Source organism: Daucus carota, chromosome 8 (genome assembly GCF_001625215.2).
Source record: "Daucus carota subsp. sativus chromosome 8, DH1 v3.0, whole genome shotgun sequence".
In the NCBI taxonomy this organism is placed as follows: domain Eukaryota; kingdom Viridiplantae; phylum Streptophyta; class Magnoliopsida; order Apiales; family Apiaceae; genus Daucus; species Daucus carota.
The window spans coordinates 12,223,911-12,241,750 of NC_030388.2; the positions used below are offsets into that span (position 1 = coordinate 12,223,911).

The 17,840-nt window shown below is 36.8% G+C and overlaps 1 protein-coding gene and 1 non-coding gene across 3 annotated transcripts; one reads left to right on the top strand and one right to left on the bottom strand.

Moving 5' to 3' along the window:
- The first annotated feature begins 8,516 nt into the window (after positions 1-8,516).
- On the top strand, positions 8,517-14,789 carry LOC108199929 (cellulose synthase-like protein D3). 2 transcript variants are annotated; one of them, XM_017367953.2, is made up of 5 exons: positions 8,517-8,813; positions 9,215-9,289; positions 9,633-10,525; positions 11,477-12,284; positions 12,801-14,789. In XM_017367953.2, exons 3-5 carry the CDS (start codon positions 9,675-9,677, stop codon positions 14,559-14,561), a joined length of 3,420 nt encoding a protein of 1,139 aa, XP_017223442.1. In that variant the 5' UTR covers positions 8,517-8,813; positions 9,215-9,289; positions 9,633-9,674; the 3' UTR covers positions 14,562-14,789. The 2 variants fall into 2 exon arrangements, with proteins under 2 accessions (XP_017223442.1, XP_017223443.1); XM_017367954.2 differs by lacking the exon at positions 9,215-9,289.
- Positions 14,790-15,086: 297 nt separating this feature from the next.
- LOC135148604 (U6atac minor spliceosomal RNA) lies at positions 15,087-15,217 on the bottom strand. The gene has a single exon (XR_010286681.1). It is a non-coding gene; the product is annotated as a U6atac minor spliceosomal RNA (small nuclear RNA).
- Positions 15,218-17,840: the final 2,623 nt, after the last annotated feature.

Sequence of the window (17,840 nt, forward strand, 5' to 3'; positions counted from 1 at the left end):
AGTTAGCAGCATTGATGGTGAAAAGCTTCAAGAAGTTGGCTTATAAAAAGTTCAACAAAGGCAAAAGTTTTTCAAGGAAAGACAGAAACTCTGACAGAGTTTATGATAAGAAGAACTTCAAGAAGAATGAGGGCAAGGAAGGGAAAGCTGGAAAAGCTGACAAGTATACCTGTTTCAACTGTGGTGAAAAGGGTCACTTTGCATCTGAATGCAAGAAAGCCAAGAAGGAAAAAGAAAAAGCCTTTATCACCAAGAAAGGAAACTGGACAGATACATCTGATTCAGAAGAAGAAGTCAATTATGCTTAAGCATAAGCTTAAAGAGGTAAAGTCTGATAGCAAAGACAAGGAGCCTAGGAAAAATAGAAATGGCAAGGTTGGAATAGACAAGAGTAATAACTACATGCCATTTCCAAATGCACCTAGGAAGACATGCCATAACTGTGGAAATACTAATCATCTTGCTAATTTTTGCAGGAAGAACAAAGACATTAACTCCTTACCTACAAAGTCTGGAGTTAGAAAAAGTAGTATTAGATATAAACCACAAGATCCATGTTTTCATTGTGGTAGTTTATGGCATTCTATTTATACTTGCAAAGAATATCATAGTTTGTATTATGATTATTATCAATTGAAACCTTCTTTGAAGAAGATTAATAAAAGCTCTGCAAGTACAAAATCTGTTTCAAGTACAAACTCTGATCTAAAGTCTGTTAGCTCAAACTCTGATAAAAATAATTCCGCTGCAAAAGCTAACAAACTTAATAAGGCCAAAGGATCCAAGCAAGTCTGGGTCCTTAAAACTAACAATTAGTGGTCTTTGTGATTGCAGGGCAACAGGAAGAATATTCTAGTCTTGGACAGTGGATGTTCAGGACACATGACTGGAAATAAGGCCCTGCTGTCAGAGTTTGTGGAGAAAGCTGGCCCAAGTGTTTCTTATGGAGATGGCAACATAGGAAGGACTCTGGGATATGGCAACATCAATCTTGGAAATGTCATCATATCAAATGTAGCTCTTGTTCAGGGGCTAAAGCACAATTTACTCTCTGTCAGTCAGATCTGTGACAGAGGATATCATGTTGATTTCTATGAAGAACACAGTGAGATAGTAAGCAAGTCAACAGGCAAGGTGGCAGTGATTGCTCACAGACATGGAAATATTTATGAAATCCACCTGCCTACAAACTCTGAAGGAAAAGAAATTTGCTTATCTACAAGAATCTCTGCAGAAGAAAGTTGGAAGTGGCATAAGAAGCTCTCACATCTAAATTTCAACTCTATAAATGAGCTTATAAAGAAAAAGCTTGTGAGAGGACTCCCTGAATCACTACTCACATCTGATGGATTATGTGATTCATGTCAAAAGGCCAAGCAGAGAAAGACATCCTTCAAGAGTAAGACTGAATTCTCAATAAAGAAACCATATCATCTTCTACATGTTGATCTATTTGGACCAGTTAATGTACCATCCATTGCAAGGAAGAAATATGCTCTTGTCATTGTTGATGAGTATACTAGATACACTTGGGTATATTTTCTTCACTCTAAAGATGAAACAGCCTTGCATCTGATGGATCATGTGAAGCAACTGGATCATGGATCTGAAGACAAAGTGAAGATCATTAGAAGTGATAATGGAACTGAGTTCAGAATTTCAACAATGGAAGAGTTCTGCAAAGAAAGAGGTGTAGTGCAACAATTTTCTGCACCTGGTACACCACAGCAAAATGGTGTAGTTGAGAGGAAAAACAGGACTCTTATAGAAGCTGCCAGAACTATGCTTGATGAGGCTAAATTGCCTACTTATTTCTGGGCAGAAGCTGTTCAAACAGCTTGTTTCACTCAAAATGCAACACTGATTAATAAGCATGGCAAGACCCCATATGAGATGGTGAAGAAAAAGAAGCCAAATCTGAAGTACTTTCATATATTTGGGTGCAAATGCTTTGTATTGAAGACTCATCCAGAACAGCTTACCAAGTTTGATTTAAAAGCTGATGAAGGCATTTTTGTAGGTTATCCTCTGATAACAAAGGCCTTCAGAGTCTACAATCTAAGAACCAAGGTGATCATGGAATCCATACATGTGTCATTTGATGACAAAAGAATTATGGGTTTAGCAGATATGGATGATCATGAAAAACTGCATTTTGAAAATGAAGAAATATTCTCTGATTCAACAAACTCTGATGAACAGTCAAACTCTGACTGTGAGCAAAATACAGCAAACTCTGGTGAAAACTTACAGGTTCATGATGATGAAGCAAATGTTGAGGGGGAGCATCAGAATGTTTCAGACTCTAGCTCATCAGAGAATGCTGACTCAAACTCATCAGAGAATACTGATTCAAACTCTGATAGCACAAATTTAGGGGGAGCTACAGAAAATGATCAACAGAATCAAGAAAGCATGGATCAAGGGGGAGGATCCAATAATGAGAATGGCCAACTTCCACATGCTAGGAAATGGACAAAATCTCATACACCTGATTTAATAATTGGAGATCCAGAAGCAGGTGTGCAAACAAGGACAGCTACAGCAAATGAGTGTTTACATCATTGCTTTCTGTCACAAACAGAACCTAAGAAAGTGGAGGAAGCTCTTCAAGATGCTGACTGGATTCAAGCAATGCAAGAGGAGCTAAATGAGTTTGAGAGAAACAAAGTGTGGACCCTAGTACCAAGACCTAAAGATAGATCCATAGTTGGTACAAAATGGGTTTTCAGAAACAAAACTGACAGTGAGGGTGTCATAACAAGAAATAAAGCAAGGCTTGTGGCAAAAGGGTATTCACAACAGGAAGGTATTGATTATGATGAGACATTTGCTCCAGTTGCAAGATTGGAGGCAATTAGAATCTTTCTGGTCTATGCTGCTCACAAGAAATTCAAGGTATTTCAGATGGATGTCAAAAGTGCTTTTCTAAATGGGAAACTGGATGAGGAGGTATATGTTGAACAACCTCCAGGCTTTGTGGATCCAAAGCATCCAGACTATGTCTATAGATTGGACAAGGCACTTTATGGACTAAAGCAGGCTCCAAGGGCATGGTATGAAACTCTGGCTCAATTTCTTCTTGAAAGTGGATTTACTAGAGGTACCATAGATAAAACCCTGTTCTATTTGAATCATGGTAATGATCTGCTTTTAGTCCAAATCTATGTTGATGACATTATTTTTGGCTCCACTAATGCTAAACTCTGTCAAAGATTTGCCAAGCTCATGCAGTCTAGGTACCAAATGAGCATGATGGGGGAACTCAGTTATTTTCTGGGTTTACAAGTTAAACAGACTGAAGATGGGATTTTTATAAATCAAGCCAAGTATACCAGAAATCTTCTGAAGAAATTTGGTATGCAAGACAGTTCAGCTGCAACTACTCCTATGGCAACAGCAACCAAACTAGACAAAGATACTGGTGCATCAGTGGATATCACAAACTATAGAGGAATGATTGGATCTTTGCTTTATCTGACTGCAAGTAGACCAGACATCATGTATGCCACATGTCTATGTGCAAGATTTCAGGCAGATCCAAGAGAGCCTCATCTGATTGCAGTAAAGAGGATATTCAGATATCTCAAGGGAACCACATCATTGGGATTATGGTATCCTAGAGAATCAGATTTTAGTCTAATTGGATACTCTGATGCAGATTTTGCAGGTTGCAAAATTGACAGGAAAAGCACAAGTGGGAGTTGTCAATTTCTGGGTGGAAGACTTGTTTCTTGGTACAGCAAGAAGCAGAAGTCCATTTCCACATCAACAGCAGAGTCAGAGTATATAGCTGCAGGCAGCTGCTGTGCTCAAATTCTTTGGATGAAGAATCAATTGTTAGACTATGGGTTATCCTTTTCTAAAATTCCTATTTATTGTGATAACCAAAGTGCTATTGCTATGACAGGAAACCCAGTTCAACATTCTCTGACAAAGCACATCAGTATAAGATATCATTTTATAAGGGAGCATGTGGAGGAAGGAACCATTGAACTTCACTTTGTTCCTACTGAACAGCAGCTAGCAGACATTTTCACCAAACCATTAAGTGAAGCAACTTTTACTAGGCTGGTGAATGAGCTAGGAATGATATCAGGAACTGAGTAAACATACTGGTTAGATCTTTCAAATTTGAAATTGTCAACTTACCATATGTATTGCTCACACATTTGTAATGATATACTCTGATTATTAAACTCTGATGACATTCTCTGATGATATACTCTGTTTGCTATACTCTGATTGACATTCTCTGACGTCATTCTCTGACGATATTCTCTGATGTTTGTAAACTCTAAATCTTGATAAATTATCTCATTTTTATTTCTCTGAGACAAATAACCTGTGAAGATACTATGAAGCATGATCTGAATTAGTAATCATGAATCTCAGTTAAGTTCTTTAATCTTGATCTCAATTTTGTGCTACTACGTTACACCATATGCATGTTGATATCATTGAGACTCTATTACTTCACATATCTTAATTATAAGCGAGACTGATTAATTTGCATTTTCTCTCAGTAAATCAGACAGTGTTTATAAACTCTGATGCTATACACACCCCTGGAAATAAGCATGGTACTCCTTTGAGATCTTAGATGTCTATATGACAGTGATTGGGAAGACCCAAACATTTACTGGTATTAAGTAATTGCCAAGATTTTATAATCTATGGTGACCAGTCACAATCTCTGATTACTGGAGAAATACTGTTGCAAAAATATATTTAAAGGTCGTAATTCATTTACACTGAAAAGCGTCCTTAAAAAAAAAAAAGGGTTAGTTTATTTTATATATTTCTCCATCAGAGTATGTCTGTTGTCTATGTCTTGAGAGTTTAAATAAATTATTCTTGTCTACCTTATAATTACGAAATTGTGAAATTCTCTAGTCTCTGATTTAATATGTTAAATCACACACATTATTTCACAAGCACATTATTGAGCTATGGATTTTATGACAAACTCTGATTTTTTGATGAATTTTCTAAAAATTATGTCTTTATTCTGAGGTAATTAGAAATTTATTTTCTTTGATTTAAATCTCAGAGTTTAAATTTCGAGGGATTCGATCTTGATTTTCTAAACTCTTATACATTTCAGGAGTTCAAATATTCAGAGAATGTGAAGAGAGTATCCCAAACGGATGTATTGTTAGTGGGTTTACATGAAAAACATTTTAATAGGAGAACGTGTAATCAGCATTTATAACTGCACATGTTTTACTGCACTCATGATTATTAATCTCGTTTCTCCATCCCACTAACATTCATCTACCAGTTAAAATCTGACAGGTGTCCAAGTGAACAAAGAGCCCAAGTGTGAACAGCTAAACAAAATCTGAAGAGTTTATCACATCAGATTTTATTGCTTATTATTCACTTATACACTTAATCTTTACACTCACTCTCTCAACAAACTCTTACGCTCTTCTCTCTGAATTTCAAATCTTCTCTAACACACTTTCTCAAAACCCTTTTATGAAGTTTAAAAGGTTTGATCTCATCTGCAGCATCAAAATCCACTTCTCCAACAAATGAGGTATGGGATAAACTCTGGCTGAGCCACCAGCATTCTCTGGAGCCAACAAAAGCTGAAGATTTTCTATCTATGGCAGAGAATAAAATCTCAAACTCTGATGTCATGTCAAGCCTCAAGGCTACAGTTCTTTATCTAAAGACATTTCATCCTGCTCAAGCTCAGACATCTAAGTCTATAGATGGTCTTAGAACAGAGGTAGCCAGTCTCAAGGAAACTCAGACTATGGAGAAGAAAAGGACTCTACTACCTCTGAAAGATGATGTTAAGAAGCTGGTGTCTGCAAATGAATCTCTGGAAAAGAGGATGACCACCATTGAGTCTACTCAAGAGAAAATGTCCAAGCAGCTGGAAGCCATTCAATCTTCGCTTTCTCTGATCACATCAATTCTGATTCCTGATGAGGATGATGTCAAAAAGGGGGAGAGAGTAGCTAAAGTCAAATGCAAGTCTACTTCTCAAGCTCTGAAGAGAAAGAAGAATGATGATGATGATGATGTGGATGACTTCACAAAGCACAAGAGATTTCAAGCAGGGATTGGTGGAAGAGTTTCAAACTCTGACAGTCAAAAACAGTCTAAGCAAAGCACAGAGTCTGCTCCAACACATAATGTCACATCTGGATCAAAGCACAGACCAGTGGCTGGAGCAGATAAACCATTGACTGATGAAGAGCTTGCCAGATTGATTTTTGAACAAGAAAATCCAGAAGCCAAATTGGATTTGGAGTTGATTGCTGCAGAGGAAGCTGAGCTGAAGAAAGAACATGTTGAAGCTATAAACTCTGGAAAGATCCAAAAGCCTGCAAAATCAACTACCAAGCCAAAAGAAAAAGGGATATTGATCAAGGAAGCTACTGTTGCTGATCAGAGTTTACCAGTCAAAAAGATATACTCTGAAGATGAGTATACATCCAAGGGAAAAAGCAAAGTAGATGAACACCTTGAGAAAGGATTGAATAAGAAGAAGTCTACAACCTCTGACAAAGCTCAAGTTGTAAAGGAAAAGAAATCAGAAGCTGCAATCTCTGACAAAGCTCATGTTGCAGAATCACAAAAAGGAAAATTAACCTCTGACACAGCTCAAGTTAATAAGGAAGCAAAGAAAGACACAACCTCTGACAAGGCTCAAGCTGTGTTCAAACCAACAACTACTCCATTGCCAGGATTTGCAAAGCCTAGTCTGATGACTGAGATAAACTTTGAAAAGGGCTCAATTCAACCAATCTCTCATCGTAAAGCAGGAAGAGATAAAGGAGGGCTGGGATCTAAATATGAAAAATTTGATCAGAGTATAGGATCAATGTCAACAGACCCCTCATCTCTCTGTGCTCCCAAGACTGGAGCATTGCAAGAAAGAATGGACAAACTGGATTCAGTCCAACTGGTGAAGAATGACAGAGGAGATAATATACTTATCTACTTCATGTCTGATGGAACAGTGTTTAGAGTAATTGAAGCTGATCTCTATGCTAAACACTGGGAGGAATTGAGATATGTCTCACACATATTTCTTGTAAAGAACAAGTCATGCCAACACATCTCCAATCTGCTCAAAGATCAAATCAGAAGAAAGATGGGTATTACAGGAAACAAAAATGCTGGACCTTTCATTCCTAAATACTTTAATCATCAAGGAAAGCTGGTTGAGATGAAGAAAAATTCAGCAAGAATAGTAACAATAGCTGGAATCAGGACTCTTGCATTCAATGAAGAGTCTGATAAAGCTTACAATATCAGGCTGGATAGAGACTTGAAGAGAAACAAGATATATGATCTCAGAGCTGCAATTTACCAAACTGGAGTTTCAGATCCGGAGCTGAGAGAGATCAAGAGACAAATGATTACAGTACTTGAAGAAGCTGAAAGAGAACTCCTCAAAGGATATCTAAAGACAGCTCATGGTGTCTATGAAGCTAGGGAGTAAAGTATCTGTAAGTTTTAAAAAGTTTTCTGTTATATAGCTAAACTCTGTTGCATTTGACTTATCTGTTTTGACATCATCAATTATCTGTTAACTTGCACATAACATATTTATGCACAAGTTGGGGGAGATTGTTAGATATAATTGATGATTACTAATGTTCTTAAAGTTTGTTTTAGAACAGGAGTGATCAGAGTTTAAGCTGGAAGCTGATCAGAGTTTGATGAAGCTGATCAGAGTTTAGTAAAGTCTGACTAGAGTTTGATAAAGTCTGATCAGAGTTTACATGGTCAAGACTCGTCAGAGTTTACACGTGGAAAGAGCTCAGAAGCGGATATACTTCAAGGAAGGATAGAAGCGGAGGAGTGATTTGCTGACTATGGAAACTAAACAGAAAACTGGAGCAATCTTTGATTGATAGAATACATAGCTGATTTATAGGATATCAAATCAGAGATTGATTTTGTAACTGTGTCTATATAAACACAGATTAGGGTTACTCTATATGAGTTGAGTTATCGAGTACATTGTTAAGAACCCTAGCAGCTCTTAGTGATAAAAAATAAATCACTGAGAGAGTTTTTGTAACCATTCAAGCTTTGTGAATAAGAGTTTATTGTTTTCAATCTCTTATATTGTCATACTGTGTTACATATTGTGATCACTATATCATCTTATATAGTGAGTTTATAGGACCTAACAAATTATATAATACTATATAAGCGGTTCGGTTTTTCGGTTCGGTTTTAGGTGTAAAACCGTAGCCGTCGGTTCGGTTAACCGTCGGTTCGGTTGAGCTACGGTTTTTTTCGGTTTTTGTCGGTTTCGATTTTTTTGGGTGTGGTTTTTCGGTTTTTCGGCTCGGTTTCAGTTTTTCGGGTTTTTTTCTCACCCCTAACCGAACGAGTAGAAAGGATATAAAACGCGGAAGTTGGCTGGTGTGAAATCTCCAAAACGGGACCCACCAGGGTTCATTGTATTACAAAGTACGAGTATATTAACGTGTGCGTATGCCAGACTGCAGACAGGTTCACACGAGAAACAAACGACACGCAGCCGTATCTCTCATTTGTCCGAACATCTTCTCCTCTCTTCACTTTCTCTCTTTACCCCCTCAACATTCCTTAAATACATTCTCCACTCTTTCTCTACTTGCTTCTTTTCTCCTGCTCTATCTGTCTTTTCCATTTTTCCCTATTCTCTTTCCTTGTACTAAATCTTCTTTTTAAGTAATTCTTTTATTATACCGAATCAACTGAATTAACTTACATATTAATTATTGCTCCTATTCTAGGCCACCAGCTGATGTTTTTTCTGCTCTGCTCTCTTCCAAGCTCACGATTTTGAGGTCCCCTCTTCTTTTTTTAATCTTTATACAAGATTATGATGATTTACATGTACACATATTTTTTTAATAGTATTAAAGTATTCTGATTGCGCCATCCTCTTGTTTATGTAATCATCTGATTAAATTAACTCATAAATACCAAGTAAGCAGACTGATTTTTTCTCATGGGTTTGGTGTATATTATATTATTATTATGTGGCTGAATGGGTCTACTGAGAATATGTATTTTGTTGTCATAGCTGTGAATTTCAATGTTTTACACACGTAGTATTGGCACATGTATCTTGAATGTTTCCCCCACACGTTATTTCAAACGCCCCTTCCCTTTTTTCTGTTTTACTTTGTGTTATATATGCTTCTGTGTTTGTATATAACATTCCTGCTCTATGTGTCTGTATCAGATATTATGATGGTCTGAGAAGCTACTTTATTTTGGGTTTTCAGTTCGACTTGTTTCTGCATCTCTCAGATATAGGGTACTCCACTTTGTTATAAGCTTACTAGTGCTTTCTTCTGTGTTTCTGATTCAAGGGTTGCTGCTTCTTTTTTTTTTTTGAGTGACTTATAAGTTACCAATATGAACTGCTGCTTATATATCTTCGAATTTGGTTCATATCTAATTTTTTAGTTTTGCGATGACAGAAGGAATTCATGTTGAAATTTTGGGAATAAAGATGCTTTTGAAATATGTACTCATGATCTGATGTTCTGTTTTTTGTTGGATTATTGAAATAGAGATGTGTGTTAGCTATATTTAAAAAATTTGTATGTTGCGTTCTTAAATGAAATACTGCTGATAGGCTTGTGATTTGCTTTCAGAATTAGGTGATATATAAAAGCTCCTGGTTGTTCACCACAAGTATGGCTTTGCGATCGCCGAGAGCCCCCCATGACAAGGGGGAAGGTACTTCTGTGGTGACCTATGTGAGAAGGACTTCATCTGGTAGAAATGTCAATTATTCGAGAGATGATTTAGATAGTGAAATTAGTGGTGAATTTAATAATTACACTGTGCATATACCTCCTACACCTGACAATCAACCGATGGATCCTTCGATTACACAGAGAGTTGAGGAGCAGTACGTGACGAGTTCTATTTTCACAGGGGGGTTTAACAGTGTTACTCGCGCCCATTTGATGGACAAAGTGATTGAATCAGAAACAAACCATCCACAGATGGCTGGAACAAAAGGGTCTATGTGTGCTATACCGGGTTGTGATGGAAAAGTGATGAGTGATGAGCGGGGCGAAGATATTCTTCCATGTGAATGTGATTTTAAAATTTGTAGAGATTGTTATATTGATGCTGTGAAATCTGGTGGTAATGTTTGTCCAGGATGTAAAGAACTTTACAAGTCAACAGACTTGCATGAGGATGTAATGGAGAATGGACGGGCAATGCTACAACTTCCATTTAATGTTGAATCGAAGTTGGAGAGGAGATTATCATCCAAGATGGACAGAAGGTTGTCACTGGTGAGATCAACTAGTAACTCTGCACTAGTAAGAAGTCAAACGGGGGATTTTGATCATACAAAGTGGTTGTTCGAGACAGGTGGAACTTATGGATATGGGAATGCTATGTGGTCGAAAGACGGACTAAATAATGAAAAACATGACGACGCTAGTGAGCCCAAGGAGTTTCTTAGCAAGCCATGGAGGCCCCTTACTCGCAAATTGAAAATACCTGCTGCAGTGATAAGTCCATACAGGTACAGTATTATAATTATTCGTTTTGGTGTTCTGCAATTACAAGGTTTCAATATTATACAGTGTTCTAAAAATCGCCGAGTCGGCCGAGTACTCATTCCGAGTACTCGTTTTTAACCCCTCGTCCGATCCGAGTTCCGAGTAATCGGGTTCAAAACCGATTTATTACAAAATCGGTCAGAACTCGGTTTGACTTCGAGTACTCGAGGTCAAATCCGAGTTTCACTTATCAATTTTTTTATTGTTTTATTTGAAAATTATTTCAAAAGAGACTAAACGTAAATTTATATATGTTTTGGTATTTTTATTTTTTTTTGCAAAGTATTGACATTAATTAGAAAGTATATGTATTTTATCATTAAAACTTGTGAAAGATTATTATGTCAAAAACTATCAAACAAGTAACTTTTATTTGAACTTCATTATTTCAAGTGTGTTATTAAAATATTTATATTGTTAGATAGTTTTATATTAATCAGTATATAACTATATATGAGAGAAAAAATTAATTTAAAAACAAATCCGATTAGTTATCCGATAACTCATTCCGAGTACTCTCCCGAGTTCCGAGTACTCATTTTTCCGGAACCAAACCGAGTTGGACCGATTTCCGATTTTTACAACCTTGATATTATATAACGAATTTTTTGTTGTTATGCTACAAACAAAAATTGTTTGCATCTCTTTCTTTTCAGTTTGACATCTTTTATTATTATAAATTGGTAGAACTTGTAAATATACAGCATACTAGTATTTTACGTACATAGGTTGCAGGTTTGTATCAAAAGAAATCTACCTCGTTTTTTAGCAAGTCCACATATTTTAATTTTGGAATTGCTTTGTTTTTTTAGTTGTATTATTAGCTTATTTTGTTGTGCAGTATTGTTCCGTATGTGTTTTTTTTGTGTAAAGAAATCAAACTAATACTATTATCCATGCTAATGTATTTTCAGGCTACTAATTTTTGTGAGGATGGTTGTCCTGGCATTGTTTCTCCAGTGGAGGATCACCAACCCAAATGAGGATGCAAGATGGCTCTGGCTTATGTCGATTATATGTGAACTTTGGTTTGCTTTTTCTTGGTTACTTGACCAACTTCCAAAGCTCTCCCCTGTTAATCGTTCTACGGACCTTAACGTATTGAAAGAGAAGTTTGAATCACCAAGTCCAGGCAATCCCACCGGAAGATCGGATCTTCCTGGTGTAGACATCTTCGTCTCTACTGCTGATCCAGAGAAAGAGCCACCACTTGTTACTGCCAATACAATTCTTTCGATTCTTGCTGCTGATTATCCTGTTGAAAAGCTTTCATGTTATGTGTCTGATGATGGAGGTTCTCTCCTAACCTTTGAAGCCATGGCAGAAGCCGCAAGTTTTGCTGATTTATGGGTCCCATTCTGCCGGAAACATGACATTGAACCAAGAAATCCAGAATCTTATTTTAGTTTAAAGAGAGATCCTCTTAAAAATAAGGTGCGTCAAGATTTTGTCAGAGATCGTAGGCGAGTTAAACGTGAGTATGATGAGTTTAAAGTTCGGATCAATGGTCTTCCTGATGTGATACGGAGGCGTTCTGATGCTTACAATGCACGGGAGGAAATGAAAGCTGTAAAACTTCAGAAAGAACGAGTCGGTGAAGAGATGCCCGAAACTTTGAAAATACCTAAAGCTACTTGGATGGCAGATGCCACACATTGGCCTGGTACTTGGATGGCTTCAAATCCAGATCATTCCAAGGGTGATCATGTAGGAATCATACAGGTGATTTTTTACACTCTTTTGTATACATACGGTTTTCTTTTACTATTGATTAGTCTAAAGGGAATGGTTGAGTTTAAATGCAAACTCATGGTGGAAAGCCTTATACTTGCTGGACATTGAAACTTTAGTTCCTGTAGGAATGATCGTGAAGGAATATAAAAATTACATGACTGAAGTTTAGAAATTTCTGTCCAGTTTTTTATAATAATAATGAGCAGCAACTAAATCACTTGACAGAGACAGAGGCATGATTATTAAACTTGCAGTACTGCTTGTCAATAGGAGTATATTAGTTAACCTGAATTTGATATAATTAAGATATGCTGCAATATTTCTTGGTGAATATTCGCTGGTTTGAATTTTATTCTCGTTGTTTATTGTTCATTTGTCAGAGTTTACCTTTTTACATTTTTTGCAATAATAGATTCGCAAGAAAAATATAATACTTAAATGCACAGTTCAATCTACATATTTTGCAGTACAATTTATATAGTGTTTTAACTTTTTATATGGCAGGTGATGTTAAAACCTCCTAGTGATGAATCCCTACATGGCACAGACGATGATGCAAATCCTATTAATTTTACTGAGGTTGACATTCGGCTTCCACTTCTGGTTTACGTTTCACGTGAAAAACGCCCTGGCTATGACCACAATAAGAAGGCAGGGGCTATGAATGCTTTAGTTCGAGCCTCAGCTGTTATGTCAAATGGACCTTTCATTCTTAACCTGGACTGTGATCACTACATTTACAACTCCCAAGCAATAAGAGAAGGCATGTGTTTTATGATGGACCGAGGTGGTGATCGTATATGCTATGTACAGTTCCCTCAGAGGTTTGAAGGAATTGACCCATCTGATCGGTATGCGAATCACAACACAGTGTTCTTTGATGTTAACATGCGTGCCCTAGACGGTCTCCAGGGTCCAGTTTATGTTGGTACTGGATGCTTATTTCGAAGAATTGCACTGTATGGTTTTGACCCGCCAAGATCAAAAGAATACAACTCTGGTTTCTGGAGTTGTTTTTCTGGCCGCAAGAAAAGGAGTGCATCTGTTTCTTCTGCTCCTGAAATAAACGGATCACTTAGAATGGGAGACTTGGACGACGAAGAAGAAATGGCCCTTCCTCTTTTCCCAAAGAAGTTCGGAAACTCAAGTTTTTTACTTGAATCTATCCCGGTGGCAGAATTCCAAGGTAGGCCTCTTGCTGATCACCCTTCAGTAAAGCATGGACGCCCTCCTGGTGCACTTACCGTCCCTCGAGAACTTCTGGATGCCTCTGCTGTTGCCGAGGCAATCAGTGTTGTCTCATGTTGGTTTGAAGATAAAACTGAATGGGGTGGTCGAGTTGGGTGGATCTACGGCTCTGTAACTGAAGATGTGGTGACAGGATACAGGATGCATAACAGGGGTTGGAGATCTATCTATTGTGTGACAAAGAGGGATGCATTTCGAGGAACTGCACCTATCAATCTAACTGATAGACTCCACCAGGTTCTGCGGTGGGCTACAGGTTCAGTTGAAATTTTCTTTTCTCGTAATAATGCTTTTCTTGCCAGCTCAAAGATGAAACTTTTGCAAAGAATAGCCTACCTCAATGTCGGAATTTACCCCTTCACCTCATTTTTTCTCATCGTCTATTGTTTCCTCCCAGCACTTTCCCTCTTATCTGGAGAATTCATTGTCCAGAGTCTTAACATCACCTTCCTTGTATATCTTCTGGTTATTACCATAACTCTTTGTATGCTGGCCATTCTTGAGATCAAGTGGTCAGGGATTGATCTTGAAGAATGGTGGCGAAATGAACAATTCTGGTTAATCGGAGGCACAAGTGCCCATTTTGCTGCTGTTCTCCAGGGCCTACTTAAAGTCATAGCAGGAATTGAGATATCATTCACCTTAACCTCAAAATCATCAGGTGACGAGAATGATGAAGATTTTGCTGATCTCTACATAATCAAATGGTCATCGCTCATGATTCCACCAATTACGATAATCTTCATAAATATGATAGCTATAGCCGTTGGTGTCAGCAGAACAATATACAGCACGATACCGCAATGGAGCCGTTTGTTAGGGGGAGTGTTCTTCAGTTTCTGGGTTTTGGCTCATCTCTACCCTTTTGCCAAAGGACTCATGGGAAGGCGCGGAAGGACGCCAACAATTGCCTTCGTTTGGTCAGGGCTTATCGCAATCACAATCTCGCTCCTTTGGGTTGCAATCGATCCCCCATCAGGGAGCACTGAAATTGGAGGCTCCTTTCAGTTTCCATAAGCTGTCATGTAGCTAATGCAATCAATACATTGCTGATTCATTTTATATGTTATGCACAGAAAGGGTTACTACTTACTAGTTACAGCTTCCATTTAAACTGTAGCTTGTACAAATTACATATATACATTGTTTATACTGTTCATGCATGTTCCATTAGTGCAATTTTGTACTCCTTCAAATGGCTTTTTTGATCATTTCTTGAGTGTTGTATTGGCCAATTTTTTTCAACATTGTGTTCAGAAACTGAGAACTGCTATGTTATATGTTCGCTTAAAGTAATTTGCGCGGCAGCACCATCAACAAATACTATATAATCCACAGCAGAGTGCCAGGTTTTTTTTTTTTTTAAGGATAACCAACTATTTAGAAAGTTCTATAGGTTTGTGATCCTTTTTTTATATCTTTATATTTAAATATTCCTTAAATATTCTCTTGGTTTTTCGTTTCAGGACAATCACCCAGGCATATAAGCCTAAATTGTAGAAAAGAAAGAAAACGATTGCTAAACTGAATGGTAAAAAAGTAAAAAAAATTGGGTTATAAGATCCGCCGGAGCGGAAAGCCTTAACCGGATGTGTGGTAACAGGTAATGCTCAAGAGAGCAGTTCCCGTCCCTGTCAGGGGAGATGCCAACCATCTCTCCTTTCTACGAACACAATCTTTTTGGAGAAATTTACTTCGTATTTCAAGCAAGCACGGTTGTTGATTTTCCTGATGTGGGAGTATCATTGAAGTGAATACATATACTATGCATTAGTTCTACTCAAAATATTACGACAAGCTATCTGATCCATAATGTAATGTAACGACATGAGGTGAAAACTTATTTTTGTTGAGAAGCTTCGAACGAGTTCGAGAAAATTTTGACCTTCTCGCTCTGAAGTTCCTCTTCGGCATTTTGTTGATGGCATAGTGAACATCTTATGACTAACACCTCCTTTGATATCAGTAACAAGGTATAGCCAATACAATTTAAAACAAAACTCAGCTTTATTTGGTGGGGTGCGCCAGGCCATGGCAATAGTGCAACACCAAGGCGACGCTTGAAGCTCCCACTAGCAAGCTATTGTGATGGATCTTCCCTTAATATGGTATGCTTACTCCATTGGTGTGATCGTGCTTATAAAGCTCAGCTTTTGTTCCTCTAACCTCTTTCTCTCGATGTGGTACCTCGAGACTTGCAAACACTAAAAACACCTAATATTTGAACAAATAATTATGCTCTAATCCCCTGGGAGTAGGGCTGCTCATGGGTTGTCCAACCCGTTCAAACCAACCCAACCCAACCTTGAACTAGGCCGACTAACCCGACCCATTCCAAACCGTGGGTTAATTGGGTTGATTTTTGGTTGAGCCGTTTATAATGGGTTGGGTCGAAATATGACTTTTAAAAACCCTAAACCAACTCAACCCGGTCAAAATATATCTTTAACACTCTGATACTCCCTCCGTTTCTTTATTCTTTTCTCGTTTGATATGTCGGGACTGTTCATAACATGTGACTAATTACTAATTTACGTCTATAGTCGTGAGTGATCTTGTTGGATTCGTATTCACGAGTACTTTAATACAATGAAGTTTTTATATTTAATACTAATACAAAATTAATGATATTAAGGATCAAAAGTGTGTATTGGCAAACGTGCTAGAGAGAAACAGGAAAAGTAATAAGAGACGGAGGGAGTAGAATATTTTTGGTTGCTTACGGAACTATATTTACTTACTAGCATTTTACCCGTGCTACGCACCGAATGATTATTTTTATAAAATAAAAATAAATTTGTATACTTACAAATTCAAGTACATATTGTTTTATCATTTATATAATTTTATTACATAATATAGGTATAAATTTTAAAAAAAAATAATATTATTTCTTAAATACTCTGCTCAACACCCTCATATTATATGAAATGAAATAATTATATTTTCTTTTCAATCAAATATTATATAAGGATCGACTATCGTTTAGAGATCATGGAATGCGAATGCAATCCCTGCTCCCGGTTTCGGATTCAAAATCTGAATTATCTCAATTTCATACTGAATCCTGAATTTGCACCGATGTTGATCTAAACTAATTTGTTTTTTATAATATGAGATATTGAAAACTAATAAGAGAATAAAAAATGTACAAATAAATTTATATTATCGTCAACAATTATGTAATATTTGTATATGAATTTTTTTTATAGTATATATGAGGATTGGGGAGGCAGTTAGTAAACAGGGAAGGGAGCGTGGCGGGTAATTTCAGGGCCATAAATTTTTTCAATTTTCCGTATTAAATAAAGTAATGTCAGATTAAGGTCGATCGGGTCGGGTGGATGCATCCCCTGATATCAGTCATTATTATTATAATATATAATTTAATTAATTTGTACGCAAAAATTCATTTATATCCGCATGATTAGTCTTCGTTGCCATAGTTTAGAAAATTTGTATGCACTTCACTTATTTACGAAGTAATATAAATTATTAAATTCAATGGAGCATGCCTTAAAAGTATAAATTTGTAACAAAATCACTCATGTAAATAAGATTTTATGAATTTAAAAAGATAAATATATTTTATTTTTATATCTATTTTAATCACGAACATAATGAAAATTTTCTCCTAGTAAATTGTAAAGTCATTGTGAGATTTCTATATTGGTCATTCTGTATGTTAACTTGTGTTTATTTTATATTATTTTTCTCATTATAATTATAAATTTACACTTATAAAAACGATGTTTATATTAGAGGGTGAATATCCAATATAACTCATTTTCTGCGCATATTGTCCATAATGATCACCCACACTAAAATGGACCAAAATAACCACAAAGAGTCGCATTCTCTGAATGCGAATACTGAGTGCGGATCTAGTTAATGCGCGTGCTTTGGCTGATTTTGTGCATGAGCATCAATCGTGTGTGAGGATTAAACTAAATTTTAAATCTGCTTGCAAGTTACGCATATATAATATGCGTGACCAACAAACACGCATAGTCAGAATGCGTGTCATTTTTTTTTGTTCCCTTTTGAAAACACATATATGATCATACATACAGCATCACGGAGTCCAAAGCTATTTTGGATATGAAGAAATATGCATGGGTTGTCTTTATTTGGATCAGAAGTACTCCGTAGTGGTTAAATCACTTGATTCATATACACGCATCCTTTGAATGCGCCACTGATTGGTTAAAAGAGGCATCAAAAAGGCATCAAACTCGACGTTTGTTATTTTGGGCATGCATTACTTAAATATTAGTTATTTAGGGCATTTTCACT

What these genes read in the sequence shown, in the direction of transcription:
- LOC108199929 (XM_017367953.2), top strand. Translation starts at nt 9,675, where the DNA reads ATGGCTTTGCGATCGCCGAGAGCCCCCCATGACAAGGGGGAAGGTACT. An exon ending in GCAGTGATAAGTCCATACAG is followed by an intron (nt 10,526 to 11,476) that starts GTACAGTATTAT and finishes ATGTATTTTCAG; the next exon opens with GCTACTAATTTTTGTGAGGA. An exon ending in ATCATGTAGGAATCATACAG is followed by an intron (nt 12,285 to 12,800) that starts GTGATTTTTTAC and finishes TTTATATGGCAG; the next exon opens with GTGATGTTAAAACCTCCTAG.